The sequence below is a fragment of the Branchiostoma lanceolatum genome, chromosome 15, assembly GCF_035083965.1.
Source record: "Branchiostoma lanceolatum isolate klBraLanc5 chromosome 15, klBraLanc5.hap2, whole genome shotgun sequence".
NCBI lineage: Eukaryota > Metazoa > Chordata > Leptocardii > Amphioxiformes > Branchiostomatidae > Branchiostoma > Branchiostoma lanceolatum.
The window spans coordinates 13,118,846-13,142,636 of NC_089736.1; the positions used below are offsets into that span (position 1 = coordinate 13,118,846).

General features: G+C 43.3%; 1 protein-coding gene across 1 annotated transcript; it reads right to left on the reverse strand.

The window, feature by feature from the left end:
- Window positions 1–735: 735 nt before the first annotated feature.
- Window positions 736–22,450, reverse strand: LOC136420827 (sodium/glucose cotransporter 4-like). The gene is made up of 16 exons (XM_066407936.1): window positions 22,267–22,450; window positions 21,096–21,167; window positions 19,840–19,944; window positions 19,142–19,201; window positions 18,636–18,740; window positions 18,070–18,175; window positions 17,663–17,743; window positions 16,787–16,992; window positions 15,810–15,945; window positions 15,160–15,267; window positions 5,647–5,797; window positions 4,421–4,589; window positions 2,432–2,647; window positions 1,870–2,011; window positions 1,353–1,483; window positions 736–933 (listed from the first exon to the last, which is right to left on the reverse strand). The coding sequence occupies exons 1-16, from the start codon at window positions 22,417–22,419 to the stop codon at window positions 829–831; spliced, it is 2,046 nt and encodes a 681-aa protein (XP_066264033.1). The 5' UTR covers window positions 22,420–22,450; the 3' UTR covers window positions 736–828.
- Between the last annotated feature and the right edge of the window lie 1,341 nt (window positions 22,451–23,791).

The window sequence follows — 23,791 nt, forward strand, 5'->3', positions numbered from 1 at the left end:
TGATGGTGGGTGGTATAATGTATAGGGTTGTAAGTAAATGTTTTTGCAAAAAAAATTGGAATTTTGTCCATATATGATGTTGATAGTGGATACTTTTGAGAGCCTACCCCGTCTGAACTGCTGGGTTGGCATCGACCTGAAACCGGGGGTCAAAGTTTGACTTTGTTTACAAAACAGGCTGTAGCTTTTGAATCGCCGTATAGAAATTAGCGATACGGCCTATAGGTACATTTTAAGGACCAGACTACAACATGAAGGGGAGCTTTTGTGACCAGAAATATCAAAAGGTGAGATATGATGCCCTATTTTTGTCTCTTAATGCATAGGCTGCAATACAGAGGGGGAATGGGCTTGACCCCGCTACTCACGACTACACATAAGACTTTGTTACCACTAAATGTATTGTTTACATGTCTCTTCTTAAAACAAATAGGTACGAATTCACGAATTATTTGGTTATCTGTGAATAATTTTTACAAATGTTGTTGATTTTGTATTCATAAAGATCTGGTTTGTTATAGAAAATATTATCCTCCTCTACTCTTGTGTATCTCATTAAGTACTACAACCGAAAAATGACCACTTCATGAAAAATGTCCTTGTAGTTAGCAAATATATGGATAGTACTAAATGTAAATGTGAATTTCGACATTGTGTTAAGTTCAGGGTTGTCTTTTAAGTATGACATAGGCGTTTGAAAAAGAACACACTCAACATTGCTACCAAGGTTTTAAAAAAAAAACACAAAAAAACATAATGATATACCATTGTAAAAAAAAAAAGGATTGAACTATAAAATCTCGCTTAAACTATGACGTCTTCCTCTGTTCAAGCAAAAAATCCCCAGAAGAATATCCCGATCGTCATCAGTACCAACGCAGTGATGTTAACGAATCGTCCCCAGAACCTGTCCTCTTTTAGTGACGTCATCACCTGTAAATGATTGAGAAACAGAAAAATTAAGAAAGAAATGCATTGATAGACACTGACCATTTCTACGCCATAAAATAAATGTACACAGGAAGATACCATACGTCGGTGCAATATGCAGAGTTTTTTATTATTTCTTGTTTAATTCATTAGCGTGGATTTCTCGCTAATTCTATCTCCAAATTTTCCTGCGGGACTATACACCCATGCCGAGCCTGGTGGACCAAATTTGGACCCGGCCAAAGCAGCCTTCCAACCCTGCAAGTCTCCGGTTACACCATTTTACGCCTCACATCCTGACACTCGATAATAGTCAAATAACTGCGAACACACCAGATGACCAGGGCAGGCAAATGCAGACTGAAAACAATACCTCGTTTTCCTGGAGGTAACGACGAAAGGTACGAAAGTGTTGATATTACCTTCAGAGACGCTGCCTTCTCTGCTTTGGTCTGCTTTTTGGTGGGAATGTCTGAAAAGCCACAGAACCAGTTCCATCCGGTAAGAAGCATTCCCATCATGCTTCGCGATCCTCTCTGTCCGCCATCTTGAACTTCAAGAAAAAGGAGACATAAGACGTAATCATAGCATTTCTACTACGTTTTCATAGCTATAGGTACGCCAATGGAAACGCTTAAACGTTAGGGAAGTAAAACAGAGGTATTGTCATTTAGCTTTTATTCCTTTCCGAGATATCTTCAACATCTGTAATTCCACTGTTAAGTGTTAAATGACTCGTAAAATGAGGCACGATTGCATGTCAAGTAGATACGACGTTTAAAAGAATCCGAAAAAAAATATTTTCTTTTCAAACGTCACTGATGGTTTTGGCACAATTGTTTAAAGAAATTAAAAGACAATGGTACAACATTACGTCATCTATTGTAAGTCAGTTGTTTAGCCAATTTGTCCTCAATGAAACACTGTCACTCATCTTACCTTGCACATCCTGTTCTGTCACTTCCAGTTGTAGTTCCCCGTTTTCTTCTTTCTCCGTTTCTTCTTCTTCCTCCTCTTCAGAGTCGGACAGATCAACCGGCATCTCTTCATTGTGTCGTGTCCACCACGTCAAACGAACCAACTGAACCATGCAGAATAATATCAGAAATACATGTAACTACCGCAACCTTTCATGTTTTTCCAGCTTTGCAAATGCTTCTGCCTTCTATCATAATTCAGTTACAGTTTAATTTTTACATTCTGTTTACATTCAAATCTGATGTTAAAATGACAATAATGATTTCATTACAAACTTTAGCATGAAATACGAAATTCACGTCAAGAGTCCTAAGAATTCAAATAATGATTTCATTCCTTTATCAATCACATTCCACATAGTAAGTAGAAAATTAATCAAAATTTCTGTCTCATTTCTTTACCAGCAAAATATTTTGAAGTAAAATGACATAGATAGCTACATTTTTATTTCACTTGTATGCAAAAGACTACTGTTATTTCGTCCAAATCACATTCCTTGATCTTTAGAAGGATCATTTCGTACCTTGTCCTTGTCTTGAGGCTCCGTCAGCAGACTTATCACGACTGTCGCCACGATGCAGAGCGTGAAGAGCAGGATGGCGAAGTGGAGGAAGTGGAACCTGGTGATGATATCGGGTCGGTTGTCGGGCTCGCCACACCGGGGGAACCCGTACGAGAAGTCCAGTATCAGCCGCACCGTCCCTACCACCAGCCCAATTATCATCCCCCAGAATGCACCCTGTTTGAGAAACATGACGTCATTAGGAAGTGGAACCTGGTGACGATGTCGGGCTGGTTGTCGGGCTCGCCACACCGGGGGAACCCGTACGAGAAGTCCATGATCAGCCGAACCGTTCCCACAACAAGCCCGATTATCATCCCCCAGAATGCACCCTGTTTGAGAAACATGACGTCATTAGAGAAACATGACGTCATTAGAGAAGCATGACGTCATTAGAGAAACATGACGTCATTAGGAAGTAGAACCTGGTGATGATGTCGGGCCGGTTGTCGGGCTCGCCACACCGGGGGAACCCGTACGAGAAGTCCAGTATCAGCCGCATCGTCCCCACCACCAGCCCGATTATCATCCCCCAGAATGCACCCTGTTTGAGAAACATGACGTCATTAGGAAGTGGAACCTGGTGATGATATCGGGCCGGTTGTCGGGCTCGCCACACCGGGGGAACCCGTACGAGAAGTCCAGTATCAGCCAAACGGTTCCGACCACCAGCCCGATTATCATCCCCCAGAATGCACCCTGTTAGGAACACATGACGTCATTAGAAATTGTGTGGAACTTGGTGATGATGTCGGGCCGGTTGTCGGGCTCGCCACACCGGGGGAACCCGTCCAGTATCAGTCGCACCGTCCCCACCACCAGCCCGATTATCATCCCCCAGAATGCACCCTGTTAGGAACACATGACGTCATTAGAAATTGTGTGGAACTTGGTGATGATGTCGGGCCGGTTGTCGGGCTCGCCACACCGGGGGAACCCGTCCAGTATCAGTCGCACCGTCCCCACCACCAGCCCGATTATCATCCCCCAGAATGCACCCTGTTAGGAACACATGACGTCATTAGAAATTGTGTGGAACTTCGTGATGATGTCGGGCCGGTTGTCGGGCTCGCCACACCGGGGGAACCCGTACGAGAAGTCCAGTATCAGTAACACAAACACACACACACACTAACACTGAGTCTCATTCACTCACACACACACACATACACACACTGACTTCGAACTCTTGCACTTCTAGTAAACATCGCTAGGCGACACTTTTGATCCACTTTTTTGATGAACATGGCATTGGCAGCAGTTGATTGCAGTTCTACTGTTGATTGTCAATTGTCTGTGATTTTCTTATGTTAAGGGCTTTTATCAATAAGGCTCGATCACCCAGAATACGGCCCGTCCTTGGTGCTGAACACTAACGTTATTGAAATTCACACACAAACTCACACACATTCAAATGCACATGCATACATATCTGTCATTGAAGCTGAACAGAAAACCTTTTCGACAAAACCTGGAAGTTTCTGCCTACACTAGGATCACGAACAAGTCAGAACCTACGAGAACGACAATTTGCTAACTTAGATAAAAGCGTCAAAAGGCCTAGAAATTCATTTCCTAATAACGGCAAGCGTACGAAGGTGCGACTGGATCTGACAAACAACGCATCGGTTCGTTTGTTCTTGGCCAGAGGATACCGACCGTGAAGCAAACCTGGAAACTGGTGATGGACTGGGTGTAGTCGAACAGCTGGCCGCCCTGAGCAGCCTGGACTATAGGGACTTAGGGATCCACAGGATCCCACCCCCACCCCTACTTTGGCCCCGTCAAAACTCCTGCTTTGGCAGCGGTACACTCTAAAGTTGATGGTCTCTTTAAAAGAGTAGGGGTGTTGACGCAGCCAAAGCAGGTGTGTTGGTCGGGCAAAGTAGGCGTGTTGCTCATTGTACCTGTCGGCTACGGTAGTAATTACTTGAAATGAGAACAACGCACCGGTTCGTTTGTCCTGGGCCAGAGAATCCCGAGCGTGAAGCAGGCCAGGACGGGCGGCGCCTGGTAACTGGTGATGGACTGGATGTAGTCGAACAGCTGGCCGCCCTGAGCAGCCTGGACTACCGGGATCCACAGTATACCGACCCCCACCATCACCAGCACGAACAACCTGCAGTAAACATCAACATATATTAATGACACTGTCACAGTTGGGAGACAGTGCCCCCCCCCCCCCCCCCGCGGCGGGTAGTTTACGGGCTTTTTTGCACTTCCGGGCACCCTGTGGCGACCGGACTATTTTTAGGCGTGGCCAGGCCCCGATATTTTTCTAATCGGGGTTAAAATCAACCCGGGACCCGGTGACACTGAGAAACGTCGTAAGCTTATCATGAGAATACTGAGAGGTATCCTCTCGGTATTCGGCAGTTCACCGGGGCAAATTTGTTGCTTCAGTGCCCGCGGGGCTACGCCCTTTACGGGCACCGGAGCAATTTTGACCGAAGCATTACCTGTCATCCAGTCTACATTGGACTGGCCAGGCTCTCTTCGGGTAAAACAACTATCTTGTGCAAACGATTACCGGCCTAAACAAGATAGACTGGATGCCAGGTTACACATATATACCTGTTTGTTTGCATGTATAGTTGCAGAAGAACTACAAAAGTCGCTGTACTTTTGTTGTGCCAATAAAGATCAAGATCGCTCTATATAGGATTCAATCTTCAACCTTTCACTAGACAAAACATGTCCGTTTTGTACAGTACACACATCTTCTGTCAGGGTAATCTTCAAGTAGACTTACGGGTGGAAGATCGCATAGTTTTTCGACTGACAAGCGTCTCTGTCTATGCTAGAGTTATATTTCCAAGCCGGCGCTCTGGCGACGAGTTTGCGGGGACGACCCTCGTACCTGCCCACCAGCATGAGTTCGCGTTGCGATGCCTTCCTCCGGACCCTCCCCCATAAGTCAACAGTAAAGATGCTGCTGCTACTGTTGAACATTGACGTCAAGGTAATAATAATAACCCCTGTACCTTAAACAAGGTAATAACAATAACCCCTGTACCTTAAACAAGGTAATAACAATAACCCCTGTACCTTAAACAAGGTAATAACAATAACCCCTGTACCTTAAACAAGGTAATAACAATAACCCCTGTACCTTAAACAAGGTAATAACAATAACCCCTGTACCTTAAACAATGTGATAACAATAACCCTCGTACCTTCCCACCAGCATGAGTTCGCGTTGCGATGCCTTCCTCCGGACCCTCCCCCACAGGTCCACAGTAAAGATGCTGCTGCTGCTGTTAAACACTGACGTCAGAGAACTCATCAGCGCCGCCAACATGGTCGCCACCATCAGTCCACGCAGACCTGTGGGAGGGAGGCATTTGTTGTTAATGAAATAGGCCGGCCAAGAATATAAAAAATCAGTAGTTTAACGGATAAAAACTGTTTCGGTGCATTACTGTAGTTAGTCTGGGCGCCATCCGAATACTACCGGGCTCCTGCACTCGCTGCCATGGAAAAAAAGTTTTTATCTATTTTATTTTATTTTATTTCATTTATTTTTATTTCATGGCAGCAACTGTTGGAGACTCGGTAGTATACTAGTAATCGGTGGCACCCAGGCTATACTGTAATCAGGTGGGCAAATAAATGTCTACCCGCAAGGATCCCTTCTTTACCTGGGTGCTGTCCTACTTAGTTCTCCCATAGTCCCCGCTATCCAGGTATGCTCCAAAGAGAGGTTTTGGTCGGGGGGGGGGGGGGGGGGGCTAGGATCTAGGAGTGGCCGCGATTTTGTTTTGTTTTTGTTTTTGTTCAGACCACAAAACTCCTAGCACGCCCACCTACCCAATGTAACCTCTGCTACCTACGTTAACTTGATTAGTGGGTAGTTATGGGAACCCCGGTTAACTAACTAGGATGGCACTTAGTAGCAGTGAACTATCCCCTATAGTAGCGCGTATACAAACACGTGACCCAAGAGCTAAATCAGCGGAATATCATTTCTTAAGGACATGCCCTGCATATAATGTAGATACACGAAAATGAATGGATATGGTCACATGTAAATCCAGTAAACCCTTGCCAAAGGCAAACACATACATTTTCAATGTACTTATGTCATGCCCCTACACCGTACTTAGGCCAATACTTATGTAGCGCTTTACAAAAGAGAGAATGTATTGTAACAGACCGAAACGTTTAACGTATATTATATCAGACCGCCATTTACGTTCATATTCTTGTAATTATATTTTCCGAATAGAATAGTTTAGTACTCATTGTATTGATTGCCTTGTTGTTGTTGCCATACATTGTGCCATAAAGTTCGTTCATTCATTCACGGTCATAAGCGTCTCCCTATACACCACATAGTTTGAAAAGAACTTCAACTAATGTTTACTTAATATGCTGTGACAAAGATTATCGAGGAGTGAATAAATTTTGAGATTAGCCGACCCCTTTATATGTTTAATAGGTAAGGTACTCAATTCTATTGTCTGGATATCCATCATCATATGTTCAAAACACTATCGAGAAGCATGGCAAGTCAAAGGTTTAATAGTTCTTAGTTATCATAGTTTTTTTTGTATCAAACTATTCAAGTGCGTCAAGAAAAGTTTGCTGGTTGAAAATGCATACTAGTTCATTGTGGATTGGGGAGGGGGGCTAAAACACTAGGTACGCAACAAATCCGTTCCGTCATAAAGAAAACTGTACAACATACAGTCACCTCATAAACATAAACCTTTTCTAAACGAGTGCTGTGCTCTCCTATATTCAAACCGACAATATACAGACGAAGCCACTTATTTGCAGCCCGGATAAGCGCACATTCCATTTAATTGCAAAAAATTGCCAAAATCCCAAAATTCCAAACCAGTTCCCATTCACTTCATTGTTAGTGACTCCGGATATCTGCACCGCGCATTGTCACCAATGCCGGATAACTGCACCAAAAATTTTCAAAAATCCTCGACAAGTTGACCAAAAAGGTGCGCGAAAAAATGGACAAACGCTGGACAAATGAGCCGATACCTGCCGGTGTAGAGCACCCTCATAAATCAGGCCCCCTACGCTCCACAATACATCGGTCGCGAAGGGGCGCTGATTACCTGCGTGCCCAGACATGGGACGTCGCGGACACTTGCTCATGAATAATTTATTAGCTGGCCTTATTTGGCAATGAGCGGACTGACGAACTCATGTCCAGACGGAAGTCGCGGACAAGATCGGTGGGCTTGCTCGGCTTTCGCTGCCGCTGGGAAGCTCATTTAACAGAGGCTCTTCCCTCCGCCTGACTTTACACTTAGAAATACGTCCCTGCCATCAAGCATTGTCTGTAGGGTGGACTGCTGATGCTGACGAAGCGCTCTAATCCAAACAATTCTTCCACAGCTGAAGCAAAACTGTCGGCTGCCATTTGTTTCGGGTAACCAAAGCAACGATGTATCACGTAACCTGATTGGTTGATAGCTTCCCAGTGTTCTTTGTGCGATCGCTTCCGATGATGGGAAGCAAACCCCTCTGATTGGCCGAAGCTGTTTTGGTGGCGAGGTGGCCATAACCATGTCTAGGCACGCAGGTAATCAGCGCCCCTTCGCGACCGATGTATCGTGGAGCGTAGGGGGCCTGATTTATGAGGGTGGTGTAGAGGCGCAATACCGCCAATATGTTTAAAACTATTTTGAGTAACAAAAGAAGGCGGTCTCCATTGACAGTCACGCTGATAGGAATCGTATGGAAGGTCCCGGGCGGGTCACGGGGCGTGTCAGAACCATTAAGAGACGCATGCCTACCAAAGACGGCATTACGCTTTGGCAGACAGCATGCTGAACTCGATAAAGATTGGTCTCTAACAGTTACCTGTACACTGTCTTATTACTGCGACGCGGGGATTTGATTTCGCGTTAAGGATGACATGGGGTGTTGTCGGTGGTTTGAGGTTCGCGGCAGCGCTATTGTCACATATATATCAGACGAAAGGTTTCTGGAAATCAGCACGGAGATTTGCAAGAATATTCATGAATGCTATATGCTTACTATAAGCAAACAAAAATGGGGTAATTTACGCAATGTTCAGTGGACAACTTCTTACAGTGTTTCTTGATAAACACTGATAAGTTGACCATCGTTGGACGCGCCAACGCTTGTTCTTTAAGTATGCTAAATTCCATGGACATGTAGGCAAGCAACTTTCTGCTAAGAGTATTCAGGTAGCAGCACACAGTATTTTCTATGACGTAGCGGTAAGAAAAAGAGTGCGCCCTAAACCTTGAACCGTATGTAAAAACATTAACGTGAAAGCCAGCGAGGCATGAACTTTATTGAATGGTAGTATGATAAGTCGGCTGTTAGATCGTTAGTATTTCGCCTATGGGGATTTCTATAGTGAATGATCACAAACTGACTGAGATCTGACTGAGTTAATGATCGCAAACTGACTGAGATCAACGCCGATTGAAATATAGTATGGTGCATTTATGAAGAACGACAAACTGATATGTTAAAATTGAGAGTACATTCTACAATATAATTGAAAACAAATAAAAAAGTTTTCACGTTCTGGCGCCCTCTTTCAAATGGGGTCATGTGAGGTCATACGGAACTGCAGCCGACCTCAGTCAGTTTGTGGTCCTTAACTATAGAAATCCCCATAAGCGAACTACTGAGTTCTGCCAACTTTAAGTAAAGGGTATTTTAACGGAAAAGGCGCGTTGCGTCATTTTCGCTGTTAGATAAAATAAGCGTGTTCTAGAGCATCGGCCCTCCAACTGTGCTGTTCTATTGTACACATGGATTGTTCGCGGTTGTCACGCAGTGTTCTAGAACAGCATTTAGCCTCACTGTGGCACAGCAACCAAACACAACAACACTGTTGATGATGAAGCACGCGTTTTTCGCAAGCTCCACGTTTTGTGTATTTTATTGTGTTTTGTATATCAAATATTGACATGGGAATCATAGATAAGGGCGCGGCTGCGTTCCTTTCAGTTGTCCACGCCCTGTCAATACTCAGGCCGGGCGCTAGGAGGCGTGGTGGTGAGCCCAAGCTACGTGTGACCGTACATGAGGGAAATGTTGGCCGACACAGTCAAGGCAAGTACCTTGTTACGATTCGCCACGGGAAAGAAAAGGATCAGACAGCGGAGAAGAAGTCTGACGGTCTTCTGTGGGAACACATTACACAGTTCTCGCATTGGACGCCGACAGACCAGGTGATTCTCAAAGTCCGTAAAGCGAAGCGGTGTAAAGACACGACCATCGCTGAGCTCGCCATCGATGTTGCCGCAGTGCTGGAGTCAGTAGACGGCCTACCAAACCGATGGTGGTACGCGTTCGACAGACTGGACAAAGTCGGGCGTACTAAGGAGGAAGTCTATCTTCAAATTACCATTGAGGTCGATGGTGCATCGGTGAAAGGCGTATCGACAAATGGCCAAGGTTAGAGCCTTTATTCCATTATCTCTTCCTATACATGATGACTTGTATGGGGAAACCATATAGAAATTGTTCTACATGCTATTGGCATAACACATAAGACAAAGAGACATATATAATGACGTCTGTTTGGCAATTTTGTACATAAAAAATTAACTGATATGTGTACTTTATCTTTTAAATCCTGTTGCGATAAAACTGGGAAAGAGATTAACTGAACTTGATATGAATAATGGCTAGCACGGAAAGTAAAATAATGCAAATTATGTATTGATTCCATTGAGTATATTTATTGTGAGTCCAGTAAGGGCCTGGGTAAGGGCTGTTGTTATTTCTGTAAAGACATCCCTATCAAAAGTCTCGATATCTTCCTCTCAGAGGTAAATGTAGTGGCAATCCTTTTCCATAAGTACAATGCAAACGGCGAGTTGTTGTTATTACCTTCACCAAGAAGGTTATGCAGAGGGTAGCGTTTGTTTGTTTGTGTGTAGTGGCACAGCATAACTCGAGAATGCCTTGATGTACTGTCTAGGTATTTGGTAGGTTGGTAGGTTTTGATGAGACCTACAAACGATTAGATTTTGGGGCCCCTAGCGGCTTCTTAAGGTACTGGAGCGGAACTTTCTGTTTTGATATCTCGTGTTCTGGACATGATATGGAAATTAGTTTTGAGTGGTAGATAGATCTTTGGATAGGGAGTAAGTGGTGTTGGTTTGAGCCCCCTAGCGGCTTTTTTGGAACTGCAGGAGCAGGTTTTGCGTCTGACTTTGAAAGGGAATAACTCAAGAAGGGCTTGATGGATGGTAATGATTTTTGCTAGGTAGATAGCTTGAGTGATGATGTACATGATTAGACACGTCTTATGCAAATCAGTATTTAATTTGCATAATTAATGAGGGAAGTTTATACATCCCATGATAGGCTGTGACTATGCAAACCTCATTCGCATAATTTATGAGGAAATATTATAACAAGATGGGCTTGATGGATGGTCATGATTTTTGGTGTGTAGCTTGTGTGATGCTTAGTATGATTGGACAATAATTATGCGAATCAGAATGAGGCAACCTTAAAAATCCGCTTTGTTCCATGATATGACTATTAAAATTGTAACTGAGGAAGAGAGGAATGTTTATAGATAGAAAATATGCTAATGTGGGCCTAATTTTGCATTCTTAATGATGTAACTTCTCTAATTCCACACTGGGAAATGACGATATTTAATTTTTTTTTTGGCATCGAGACGTTATGTGAATGTGAACATCTTTGAATCAAATTATGCTAATAAGGGCCTCATTTGCATAATCAATGAAAATATTAGCATAACCTTATTTGTTGAGCTCATAATTTGTTAAGCTCATACTTTGCACATGTTATATTTTAAGACCATCAACTGGTATGATTTATAATTGATGAGAAACACTCCTAACACATCAGTCATAAAGGTTAAAATCATTTGGCGAAGGTATGAGGTCGTGGAATTCTAGTATTGGTAAATGTATTAACTTTGAATACATCGCTGGAAATTAATTGCGAAACTCAATGACTGTTTTTCAAGTGAAGTTATATTCTATTCAGACGTAGCCAGGCCCAATGAGAGTGCTGTTAAAACAGTAGCTTCTGAGGATCCCGAGTGTACGACGGAAACGAAAGGTACGAAAGGAGATGATGATGATGTCACGTCGGATACAGCGCACCGATCCGACATTAACGACGTCGTAGATGTCACAGATGTGTCTACTGGAGTTGACGTTTTGACCTGGGAGGTGAATGGGGTAACGGGACAAGAAGATCCAGACAATACCATGGTAGACGAAGGAGGAGGAGAAGAATATGTGACGGGACAAGAAGATCCCGACAATGCCATGGTAGACGAAGGAGGAGGAGAAGATGTGACGGGACAAGAAGATCCCCACAATGCCATGGTAGACGAAGGAGGGGGAGAGGAAGATGTGACGGGACAAGAAGATCCCGACAATGCCATGGTAGACGAAGGAGGAGGAGAAGATGTGACGGGACAAGAAGATCCCCACAATGCCATGGTAGACGAAGGAGGGGGAGAGGAAGATGTGACGGGACAAGAAGATCCCGACAATGCCATGGTAGACGAAGGAGGAGGAGAAGAAGATGTGACGGGACAAGAAGATTCCGACAATGCCATGGTAGACGAAGGAGGAGGAGAAGAAGATGTGACGGGACAAGAAGATCCCGACAATGTCATGGTAGATCAAGATAGAGATGAAGATCGTGAGACGGGAAATGAAGATCCCGACAGATTCGCAACTGGTCAAGCCAAAGAAGATGGTCCGACTGGACAAAAACCATCCGACAGAGGCCAAGTAGATGCAAAACTACGTATACCTTCCAAACACCCGGACGCAGACAACATAAGTCATAAAAAGATCGCAGCGTCCATGGACAGGCTATGGAAGGCTCTAATCACTAATAGGTCTTACGCTGAGCAGATTTTTGCCTCTGCCGACAGACTGCGATGTCAGCTCACCACTGTCAGGATGCCTTTTCCACCCACCGCCGCTGACACCACAGAACGCCATCCAGTGTCTCCAGTGACAACAAACGCGCCATCCTTCAAGCCATCCTTTCCTCCCCACAAACCAGATAACCACCTCGCGAGCGGTAAAGGTGATGCTTACTTGGCTTGTTACAGCCATTTTCCGGTGGCCTATGGTACAGCCAGCGGTACGGATGCACAGGATACAGCCAGCGGTACGGATGCCAAGGATACAGCCAGCGGTACGGTTGTACAGGATACAGCCAGCGGTACGGTTGTACAGGATACAGCCAGCGGTACGGTTGTACAGGATACAGCCAGCGGTACGGTTGTACAGGATACAGCCAGCAGTACGGTTGTACAGGATACAGCCAGCGGTACGGTTGGACAGGATACAGCCAGTTGTACGGTTGTACAGGATACAGCCAGCAGTACGGTTGTACAGGATACAGCCAGCGGTACGGATGTACATGATACAGCCAGCGGTACGGATGCACAGGATACAGCCAGCGGTACGGATGCACAGGATACAGCCAGCGGTACTGATGTACATGATACAGCCAGCGGTACGGATGTACAGGATACAACCATCGGCACAGACTGTATTTCCGCGGACTGTCTCATGGATGCTCTCATTGTTAATAGGGCAAACGCTAATCAGTTGGTCACGTTTGCCGACTCATTGCGATGCCAGCTAGCTGCCGCCAGGTCGTCTCCACCCACCGTCAGCAACGCCGCATACCCTCATTCATCGTCTTCAGTAACAGCAAAATTGCCCTCCTTCAAGCCATCATTTCCTCCCGACAAAGTAAGTAACCACGCGAGTGGAAGATGTGAAACTCCCTCCGTCTGTATATGTAACAGCCACCTGCGGATGCCCCAGGAAACATTTAGCGGCATGGATAAGAATACAGCTAGAGGTACAGGACCAGTATCCATTGACAGGCTACGGGAGGCTCTCCTTGCTAATAGGGCCTACGCTGAGCAGATGGTCACCGTTGCTGACTCATTGCGATGCAAGCTAGCTACTGCCAGGTCGTCCCCGCTCTCCACCGTAGGCAATGTCGTAGACCTAAACTTGGCGTCTTTCCAGCCACACAATTCGGGCAAATCAGGCAACAACTTCATGAGCGGAGGAGGTGATGATCTACCGGGGTATGATGACTATCTGCCGGTGTTCCAGGACACAGCCAGCGGGGCGGATATTGAGAGTGAAGACGTAGATGACCCATTGCATAAAGAGACAATCCACAGTACTGACAACCCACTCATCAATGAAAAAGGCGAAAGCCTGCCAGAGTCTGAGCGCCAGCCCCCAGTGTTCCACACCAAGAGGACGGACAATCCCTACAACGCCAATGTAGCCTCAGAGTCTGATACGGCAAAGTTTAACGAGGGAGGAGGAGCAGCTCTTCCAATATCCGGACATCACCACAAGGACGTAGACGACCCGCAGTTTCAAAAGTTGTTGTCGTCAGTCGAGGCTCTGTAGGATGACCTTGCTTCCAAGAGGTCATACTATGACGAGCTCCTCGCCTTTGCGAACACCCTCCGAACAAAGCTCACTATTGCAGTTCCACACGTCTTGAACTACCCTGTAATCAGAAACCTGACAGCCCAAATTCCTAAATCCAAGCCTTACGCGCTGCCTAACATGCAAGACCTGAGACCAGAGGATCTGGAAGGCATTCAAAAAAAACTCGCTAAGTTGATGGTGGATGAAGTCCAGCGAGCGACCTACCTCCGCCGTTGGTTAATTGAGGAACTGTGTAACGTGGCTTTGAAGGAGGCTCCTCAAGTGTTGGGTGCACCGGAGTGATGGGACACCTAGCGGTCAGTTTGTAAACTGCACGTTTGTGGCTCTAATCCACTGATGTTACTTTGAACGATTTCCTTATCTAACGAACTGTCATTTTACGATAGATGGACTCACACACTGATAGGTTTTAATTGAGATGGAATTTACACTTTACATTTGGTGATATTTAAAAACACACAGTCAGTTTCTGTAACATTTGGATGCTTATTTTTTCTTATTATGTCTCAATTGTATTCACCTACACATCTACCCTGATCAAAAATTTGAAGTCCGTCATTCTCTGTTCTATTTCTAGTTCAAGTCAAGTGGGTTTAAAGAATGCTGTCTTTCATATGCCAAAATTGTTGTCATCCTTTCACATGAGGGCAATTGAATGCACTCGCTTGTCTATATTCTATGTGGAAAATGTGAAAAATCAATAAAATGTCGCAATTCTGTTATATGGCTTTGGTTGTTATAAGTTTGTTTTTACTTATAGTAAGGCCATGTTGATTTGATTATATGGATGACACCCGCGGGCGCATCAATTTACGTCTGTTTCTAAAAATAAATAAATAAAGGTTTCTACCATACTGTAAATCATGCAATGCAGCTATGAAATTAGCAAACGATGCCGTAATTTGCAAAAAAGATATTTCGGAAAACGGATACTAATGTCTAGAATGCCAAACTCAAAGAAGAAGATGCGAAAGACCAAAAATGAAGAATCCATTCTATGATATACCATTGTCTGTCTGTTCAGTTATTTCTCCAACCTTCCTGACCACGTAGATTTCATAATGAAGGCAATTTTATTTTTTGAAAACTTTTTTTTTTTATTACTATTCGCACGCTCGCATCAGTTTTGGGGTTCCCAGAGGATGTCATCCATATAATCAAATCATCATGGCCTAGGTTCCTGTTTAAAAGAAGCTGTGATACTGAACAAAAGACGTTTTAGTGAGAATTACTTACCGACTGGCATGAGTTCTATGACCAGTTTTGGGTAGGCGATGTTGGTACAGCTCGCGGGGTTTCCACATGCACGTACACATTCCTCTGCGGTCACACAGGCTACGTCATCTGAAATCAACCAATCAGGGTAAAGCAGTGTTTAACCGTCACTTCAGCACCAAGGAAAGGGTACGAGTTTACGTTTAGCCAGTATTTCAGTAGTATGGAAAGGTACGGGTTTACGTTCACCAGTATTTCAGTAATAAGGACATTGAACAGGCACATACGTAGCAAGTACCCTCACACCATGAAAATGTATTTCATTACCGATTACATGGCATGTGCCTATATAAAACCTGTATTTCGGTACCAAGGACAATACACTATTTATGCTGTCAGGCCTTAGCCTGCTACTCAAATGGAAGTTGTAACAGAACTAGTGGGTACTGTGTACGTATCAAGTGTACCATGATACCAAACACAGCAACTGTAGACATCCTGAATGCATTTCAAGCAAGAGTTTTAGAAACAGCGGCGATGACGTCACCACTTCCAATCATTCATCACTCACATTTTGGGATTCAAAATGGCGGCGCCAATAGACCACAAAATCCAACGAAAGCAATACAGGTTTGCCTATCACAAACCTGTAATAAAACTAAGTTACGCACCTTTGAACAGAACCCTGCTGATCATCCCGGGCATGACCATTAGGAACAGGGGGAGGATCTTCAGCCCCGCGGCCAGAATGGACCCGCCCTTGGCATGCGTCATGTTCTTGGCCGCTAGGGAGCGCTGCACCAGGACCTGGCGAAGACAAATTTGTGAAGTTATGTGGCGTTGTGTGGCGTAATGGTTAGAACATCCGGCTATCAAACAAGGAGGCCCGAGTTCAATCCCGGGTTGCCCCCAGACAAGTCTGGACATGCGCCCCGACGTTGCGCCCTTGGGAAAGGCAATTAACACAAATTTCCCCACTTCACTCAGGTGTAAATGAGTACCTAGCTTCGTTTAGGGCGTTAAATGGAGGTCCTGTGTTTGAGGAGAGCCACACCTCTCGCAAGTAACAGTACCCACCACACCTTTAGAAAAAGAGTAGGGGCATGCCCCGGTGTGCGATGGTCCAAACCTTGCGGTCGGTATATATAGGTTACAAAATCTTCAGCAAGTTGAAATTGGTAGCCTCAAAATGAAAAAAGTTTAAACCAACTTCTGACTCACAAATTAACATACAATACACAGATTGGTGTCGTACAGACGTAAAGATAATTGTATTTGCATTCTTCCATCCTGAATTTTAAGATATCTTGTCCGTAGGCTAATTGCAAGTACATGTAACATGAAAGGACAAACAGACAATGGGTAAAAATATAGGATGTAACTATTCTACGCTAAAAATTAACTATCTTATTTGGGCTTGACTTCTTTTTCCAAGACAGTGGAAGACGAATTATCCCACTAGCACTTTTTCTGTAATGTGTGGGTTTTGCGATGTTAAGAGGAGAGTAGTTTTCTTGTTGTCTGTAAACATGGAGTAATTTGGATGGAATTTGGTGGCCTCTTTTAACAGCGCCTCTCTTTCTTGATCGTAGAAGGGGCAATGGGCTGGTTGTTTTATGAAAGGTCGATGTTGTTGAGAGTCAGTCACCTGGTCAGTGCAAAAATACCACGCTGACAAAATAAAGATTCCAAACACCAGGCCGGGCCATGGAAGGTCACTTCCGGTGGCATCCCTAAACAGATGAAACGCTTCCAGGGTCGGCACGCCGCAGGTGGTGTTGGGAGGTCTGACGTCAGGGATGGACTGGAAGTACTCCGTGATGAGGGTCTCGATGCCGCCAACTCGCACAAATGCTGAAAAGAAATAAAGCACGGCTGATCATGTGAATCAAACACATAACATCCACAATATACAGACAGTTCTCCATTAGCAAATGATAGAAGATCACAACAATCTTTGTGGACACAACAAAAGTACAGCGACCTTCGTAAGATCTTTTACACATACGCAAGTAAACGAGCAAGTGGATACAATAGAATTAATCTACATACAATGTATATGGATAATTCAAGTCGGGTTTAACGTATCATTTACGCTACTAGTTCTAAGGTCAAAACCTTATTTAATATATTTACTTATTTATCACTTGCACGACTAGTTATGAGGTCTAAAGATTCTTCGATATATTTAACTATTTGTACACAGTAAGGGTCATCTTCTTCTAGATCTGATTCAATGCAAGGTTACAAATCTAAGCTAATAATTCTTTAAACTAAAAGATAGCAACAATTTTGCCATTTCCTAGTCTGTGTGCCAGCTTATATAATTTAATTAGAAACTGCAGAGGTGTCATCCCACCTATCAATTTACCGGGGCTTCCATACTCGCGCCCTCATATTTTGCGCTTGAGCGGTTATTGGAGCTCCGGTTAACTAAAATAGGATCGGAACCAGGGTAGCTATTTCCCCTATTTGCCCGAAATATATATACACACTGGACAGTAAAGGGTGCGTCTATACTTACCCATGACCATGAGTATGATGGCTCCGATCACCATGATACAGACTGACACCGCGTCTGTGTACATAACTGCTGTCAGGCCTCCTGTACACAGACAAACGAACAAACAAACAAACTAAGGAATAAACAAAACTTCATCAAGCCTACTACAACAAGACTTACAACGTTTAGAACGCACTGTAAAACCATCAATGTTGATAATAAAGATAATAACAATATTTGTGAACTGTTGATATTGAGAGAAAACAACAAAATATCATTTGAATTGATAGAATGTTGATCGTCTCTTTATGGAAGACGGGCACATCATGAACGTTATACTGTACGTGTAGCCCAAGCCAACACACCTGTACTATCTGTAGGGTATATCATACCGTGTGTATCATGAAACACAATGCATGCTTCCTAACCTCCGATAGTGTAGACTGCAGTGATGGCCAGTAGGAGGAGGATAGAGGGGTACAGACTCCAGCCCAGAGCCAGTTGGATAAACAGTGCACCTGCAAACATATCCGCCTGGGGGCGCACACGATATGGCAACGTCACTCCCATAATCACCCATAGGGAATTTATGTTGCCCAGGTATTCATACGAATTTTATGGAATTTTTACGATCCATATTACTAAGAAGCATACGAATTTTACGGAATTCATACGAGTTTTACGAATAGTAAGCAAGCATCAGACCTCTGCACGTAAAAGAACCCAACACACGTATAGAGAAGAGTAGGGGTGACCCGGTGTGCTTGGCCCAAAATACAGGAGCCGTAGCGAAGCTGCATTGCACTAGTGGCTACCGTAAAAGTGTTTTCTTCTTTGTTTTCAGTCTGAGGTTCGACCGCTCTACCTTTTAAGGACCGTATTTATTCCGTAGAATTCGTATGAATACTTGGGCACCACTGGAAATAGGTATAATAGACATCAAAATTTAAGTTCAAGTTGAAATTCAGTTCTGCAGTGAAAGCCTTTGACTCACCGATATCTTTATAAAGATGTACTGAATCAAGGCCAGTACGGACAGGTAGATTTGGAGCCTCCTCCCACCAAAACGTTTCTTCAGATACTGCGGCATGGTTGTCACCTGGATAAATAGGGAAACATTTAGCTTCCAATGATTATAAACTTATACAAAACAGCCCGTATACAACCCAAAATATACTAGTCCAAACTTTTTGTAGAGGTATTGCCATATAAACGTATAATTTTCAAAGGTTTATTGAAACGCGATAACTTAGTAACCTTGATTTTTTTAGAAAAAACTTTTGTTGCTGAAGAACTAGCTAAAAAATAAAGAAACGCTAAGGAAAATACGAAACACCTCATAATTTGCTTTTATCCCTATCCTGATAAGATCCCGCGGGTCGGATCGCTCTCCCGCCAATCTCGGCCGTCGGGCGATCCTACCCACGGTCGGGCTGGTACCTCGGGTGATACAGAATGCACCGTGTTGTATTCTCTCTATATATATGAGTAATATCTTACCGCCGATGATATGTAGACTGGAATGTACAACCAGGCGAGCAACAGGAGGCAAAAAAGACCCTGTGTATGAAGATACAATAAGAACTTTATTGCGCTACCATTGTAAATGGTACAATGACTTGTACATACAAGAAAGTTGAACTGTTACTGATATTACTGATATCTAACAATTTATGTTGGAATAGTAGTAGCCAATCTAGATACAAATAGTATACTTCCTTTCTAGACCACCCAAGCGCAATAGATTACATATCTGGAGTTATTCTATATCGCATATTTTCATACCTGCAAAAAAAAAAACATTACGCATCTATCGGTAGATAATATGCTGAAATCGAGAAAGATGTCATGCTGGGGTACTTTTTCTTTTAACTCCGCTCATACATCTATAGTGTAGAATTTAATCAGTAAGTAAAGCCCCCCTCTCATTGGACCCGCGGCACGCTGGCGGCGTCGCTGCGGCCGATCAAATTGGCAAAGCACTCAACGAATTTCATCGACAAGAAACGAATTCTTTTAAGCTTTGTGTGTTTTGCTGTCTTTTTGGTCATACTTGTACGTTTTGAATGATATTCCCATTATAAAGTCAAGGGTAACACAAATTGAGTTTAGCACACAGTGACGCCGCCAGCGTGCCGCGGGTCCAGTGAGAGGGGGGGGGGACTTAAAAGATCAAAATAATTATTTCCAACACTTACGCTGAGCTCATAGGCTGACACTGCTATCCCCGACGCCGCTCCAGTCCCGGCCAACCCGATAAAACTCGTGCTGCCGATGTTGCTTCCATATAAGGACAGTCCGATCTTAAAGCGCAGGTAAATGTCAAGGTCAATCTCCAAGTAGATGTTCGGAGGGTAAAATGTAACATTTGATTTGTTTTTCTAAAGATGACTAAATGCAAGCCAATTTTGCTTGTCCCCGATAATTCTTTAAATGGGGCCGAAGCTATATTTGGGCCCAAAAATTCAAAAATAAAAAATTCACACACTGTAAAGATATAATCCGAAATATCTATGGTAGTGACCGAAATATTTATGGTAGTGACATTTACTAATACAGCTTAGCTCGTTTGCGTAATAACTTCATACTTTAAGTAATTTAAAACCTCGCAAAAACGTGCCATACGATTATTCCCCGGCGACGATTTTCAGTGAGTTCTCACATCACAACAACGCCGCATTTTTGCATCATAGACGTCGCTATACATTGTAATAGTGTTGTTTGAACTAATCATGTATAGAGATGACTAGATGAATTGTCTTTCAAATCCTATTTTGGGGCCCTAATATTACTTTGGGCCCCTTTAATTGCATGCACTACAGAATCTACGGTATGCATGGAAAGACTCACCAACTGTCATCAACATGTTACTTACTATATGCGCCATTATAATTAGATTCAGTGTCTTCTTCTAAGTCACTTCCCTATTTCAGTATATAGTATTTTTGCTCGACAACAATATCTAACACACTCCAGCCACTTAAGTATGTAATAAACGATATCTAAAATGTTGTTTACACTACTGCAATGAAATACAAACATTAGCTTTTAGGCAAATGGCACTATGTACGTGAGGTGGACAGGTCGTCCAAAAAGACTGTTAAACATTAACCAGAGAGCAATGGATCAAAGTTTACAACACTTTCTACGAATGTTTATTCGTGGAGCGGCTATAACTACTTACAAGTAATGTTCCGATATTTCTACTTTAGCCTGTAATAGTTCTTGTGTACTTGTGTATGGCCACCAACAATAATACGTTGTTGGCTGAATTAGGTCCAAAATGGCGGCTTGTATTCCTTCAGAAGGCAAATTAAAATGATTTATTCGTGATTTTTGCCCGCAAGGTATAAAGTGACAAAAAGCAAGCAATAGACTGTATCACGTGTTTCTCACGTGATGAGTTAGTCTGGGATAAATGACGTCATAGTGACGTCACAACAAGCACACTTACCGGGCCCCACCACATACTGCGTCCTGCCAAGAAGTACCCCGTCACTGTTCCACGGTTCGCTTTCACCATAGACTAGAAACACATGCAAAACATGGATTATATAACAGTGTAGCATGGACAAGTATGGTTATTATACAGAAAAATGAACGGTTCAAAGGTGAGCTTAAACACAATTAAAGCATTTGTGTTTGTATTGTATTTGTTGAGAATGAAAAAATTCATTACACTGGGTCAGCCTCGGCAGTTCTAGCTGGTAACGGTAAAAGTTACAAAAGTACAGAGGAACGTACAAAGTAACATTATATACAATAATTGGAATGATAATTTTTCAAAATTGTTGACCTAAAAAGTGTTATATGACAATGTGTCTTTGTGGATTGTATATTATTTATTCGTTCTCCGTCCATTGAAACATGCTCATTTTGTTAAGAAACGGTCTCAGAACAACTGAAACCATCCCTTGCGTCAAACAATGTCACTTTTCTGTAAATCATTACAAGACGTAGATAGCTGTTTTTAACAAACTAATCATGGTTGATGAACAGATAAGTGTTTCGGTAATGTTTTTATACTATCATCGGTATGCTTGTAAACTACGTGGTGCCATGAAAAACTAGTATATATCAACTGGTAATTCACAGTTTGTGACCTTTGAACATCCTTGAACAAGGACTTTGATTGCCGGCCGTACAATGTGTGGCACGTCGGAGGGTGTGTTAGGGGTGGTAACACAAATACACAAGAATGGCAAGACTAGCAATCTGTTCTATAGTTCAGGCACCATTTGCAAGTCACTCAGTAGCCATAGAAAGACTAGTCACGGTGACTCTTGGGAGACGTATTCGGTAGTCTTCCTACTATACGTCCTCCTAGAGTCGCCGCGGCTACAAAATACATGATATTAGAAAAGTAGTGAAGTTTCTAGTGGCAGTATACCATGTCCTGTTAGCATTGTACAACAAGTTGGACTAGCTATATACTTTGCGCGACACATTTAACAAGTGGTCCATGTCGCGTCTATAAACAATTTTGGTCATAAAAGCCTATTGCACCAGTTTGTTAGGATTATGCAGAGGCATTGCAGTTGTATCTTTCAATTTGGAGTCATAATTAACAGGTCTAACTTTGATGCATACACACGAAATAAACATGAACATAAATGGCAACTTACCCATATCCCGACTGCCATGATCAAGACGAAATAGACGGCGATCACAACAATGTCCGCCGCTTCCACCCCCTGCCTTCCTACGGAGGGGGTACCCCCTGTAGTGGAGGGGGTAAACCCCTCGGTAGAGGCGGCTGCTGACGAAGTCTCCGCCATCTCCTTGCCTAAGACTGCGAACAAACGCGAGACAACTTCCGGCCCGGTACCCCGCCCCTTGAAAACCTGGCGACCTAGTTTTATCGTATGACAGCTGACTTTTAGGCGATCAATCACTGACTAGTGTCGGTTAAAAAGGACAGCAGTTCGACCTCAAAATAACAAAGGCTGTCTGTATCTTCAGCAGAAACTAAGACGTTTTGCATGTACATGTACAGAGACAACCGTCTTCAGCGCCAGTATTTGTTCTATGACTGTTTATTCGCGCCCCCTAGCGATCATTCTACTGATTGGACTGTCGGTTAAAAGGACAGTAGTACGGACTCGAGTTAACAAAGGCTGTCTGTATCTTCAACGGATACCAAGAAGGTTTGCATGCACATGTACAACGGCAGCCAGGCGTCTTCAGCGCCAGTGTTTGCTTTGTGCAGTGCTTGTTCATTCGCGCCCCCTAGCGATCATTCTACTGATTGGACTGTCGGTTAAATGGACAGTAGTACGGCCTCAAGATAACAAAGGCTGTCTGTATCTTCAACGGAGACCTAGACGTTTTGCATGCACATGCACAACGACAGCCCGACGTCTTCATCGCCAGTGTTTGTTTTGTGCTTGTTCATTCGCGCTCCCTAGCGATCATTCTACTTTTTGGACTAGGAGGGCGTCATAAAGCACTTGGCAGGTCTTGAGTGCTATGTGTGCATTACCAAGCGGATGTGTCAGTTTAAGTATTTGCTGTAGCAAATATAAGGTTGTTTGGGAGTTGGCGCGTGAATAATTGGAGTTTCTGCGACCTTGAGTTTTGGTGGAAAGTTAGGCGTGTTGATTTTATCATATGGATGACATCCTCTGGGAACCCCAAAACTGATGTGAGCGTGCGAATAAAAAAAAAGTTTGGCAAAAAAATCATTATGAAATCTACGTGGTCAGGAAGGATGAACAAAACTTAACGCACAGAGTTTGGTATACCGAATAAAAGATTCTTCATTTGTGTTCTTTCACATCTTTTTTCCTTGACTTTAGAATTGACTTTGGCATGCTATGAGTATGATATTAGTAGCCGTTTTCTGACATTTTTTTTTCAAGTAACATTATATATTTTATCAATTTACAACTGCTTTGTATGATTTACAGTATGGCTAACTGCTTTGTATGATTTACAGTATGGCTAAAAAGTTTTTTTTCAAACAGACGAAAATTGATGCACGCGCGGATGTCATCCATATAATCCAATCAACATGGCCTTACTTCTAAAGCCTTCTTATTTTATTACGATGACGCTGAACATAGTGCAAGTAAGTGGTTTATAGTCGTTTCTGAATAAATGACATTTAGTCCTATACTAGACGATGAACAACACAAAAAATACTTTTAA

Coding starts and splice junctions, on each gene's coding strand:
- LOC136420827 (XM_066407936.1), bottom strand. CDS start 22,419: ATGGCGGAGACTTCGTCAGCAGCCGCCTCTACCGAGGGGTTTACCCCC. Junction 15,268..15,809: donor CAGCAGGGTTCTGTTCAAAG/GTGCGTAACTTA, acceptor GGTTGATTTCAG/ATGACGTAGCCTGTGTGACC. Junction 4,590..5,646: donor GAACTCATGCTGGTGGGAAG/GTACGAGGGTTA, acceptor TGTTTACTGCAG/GTTGTTCGTGCTGGTGATGG.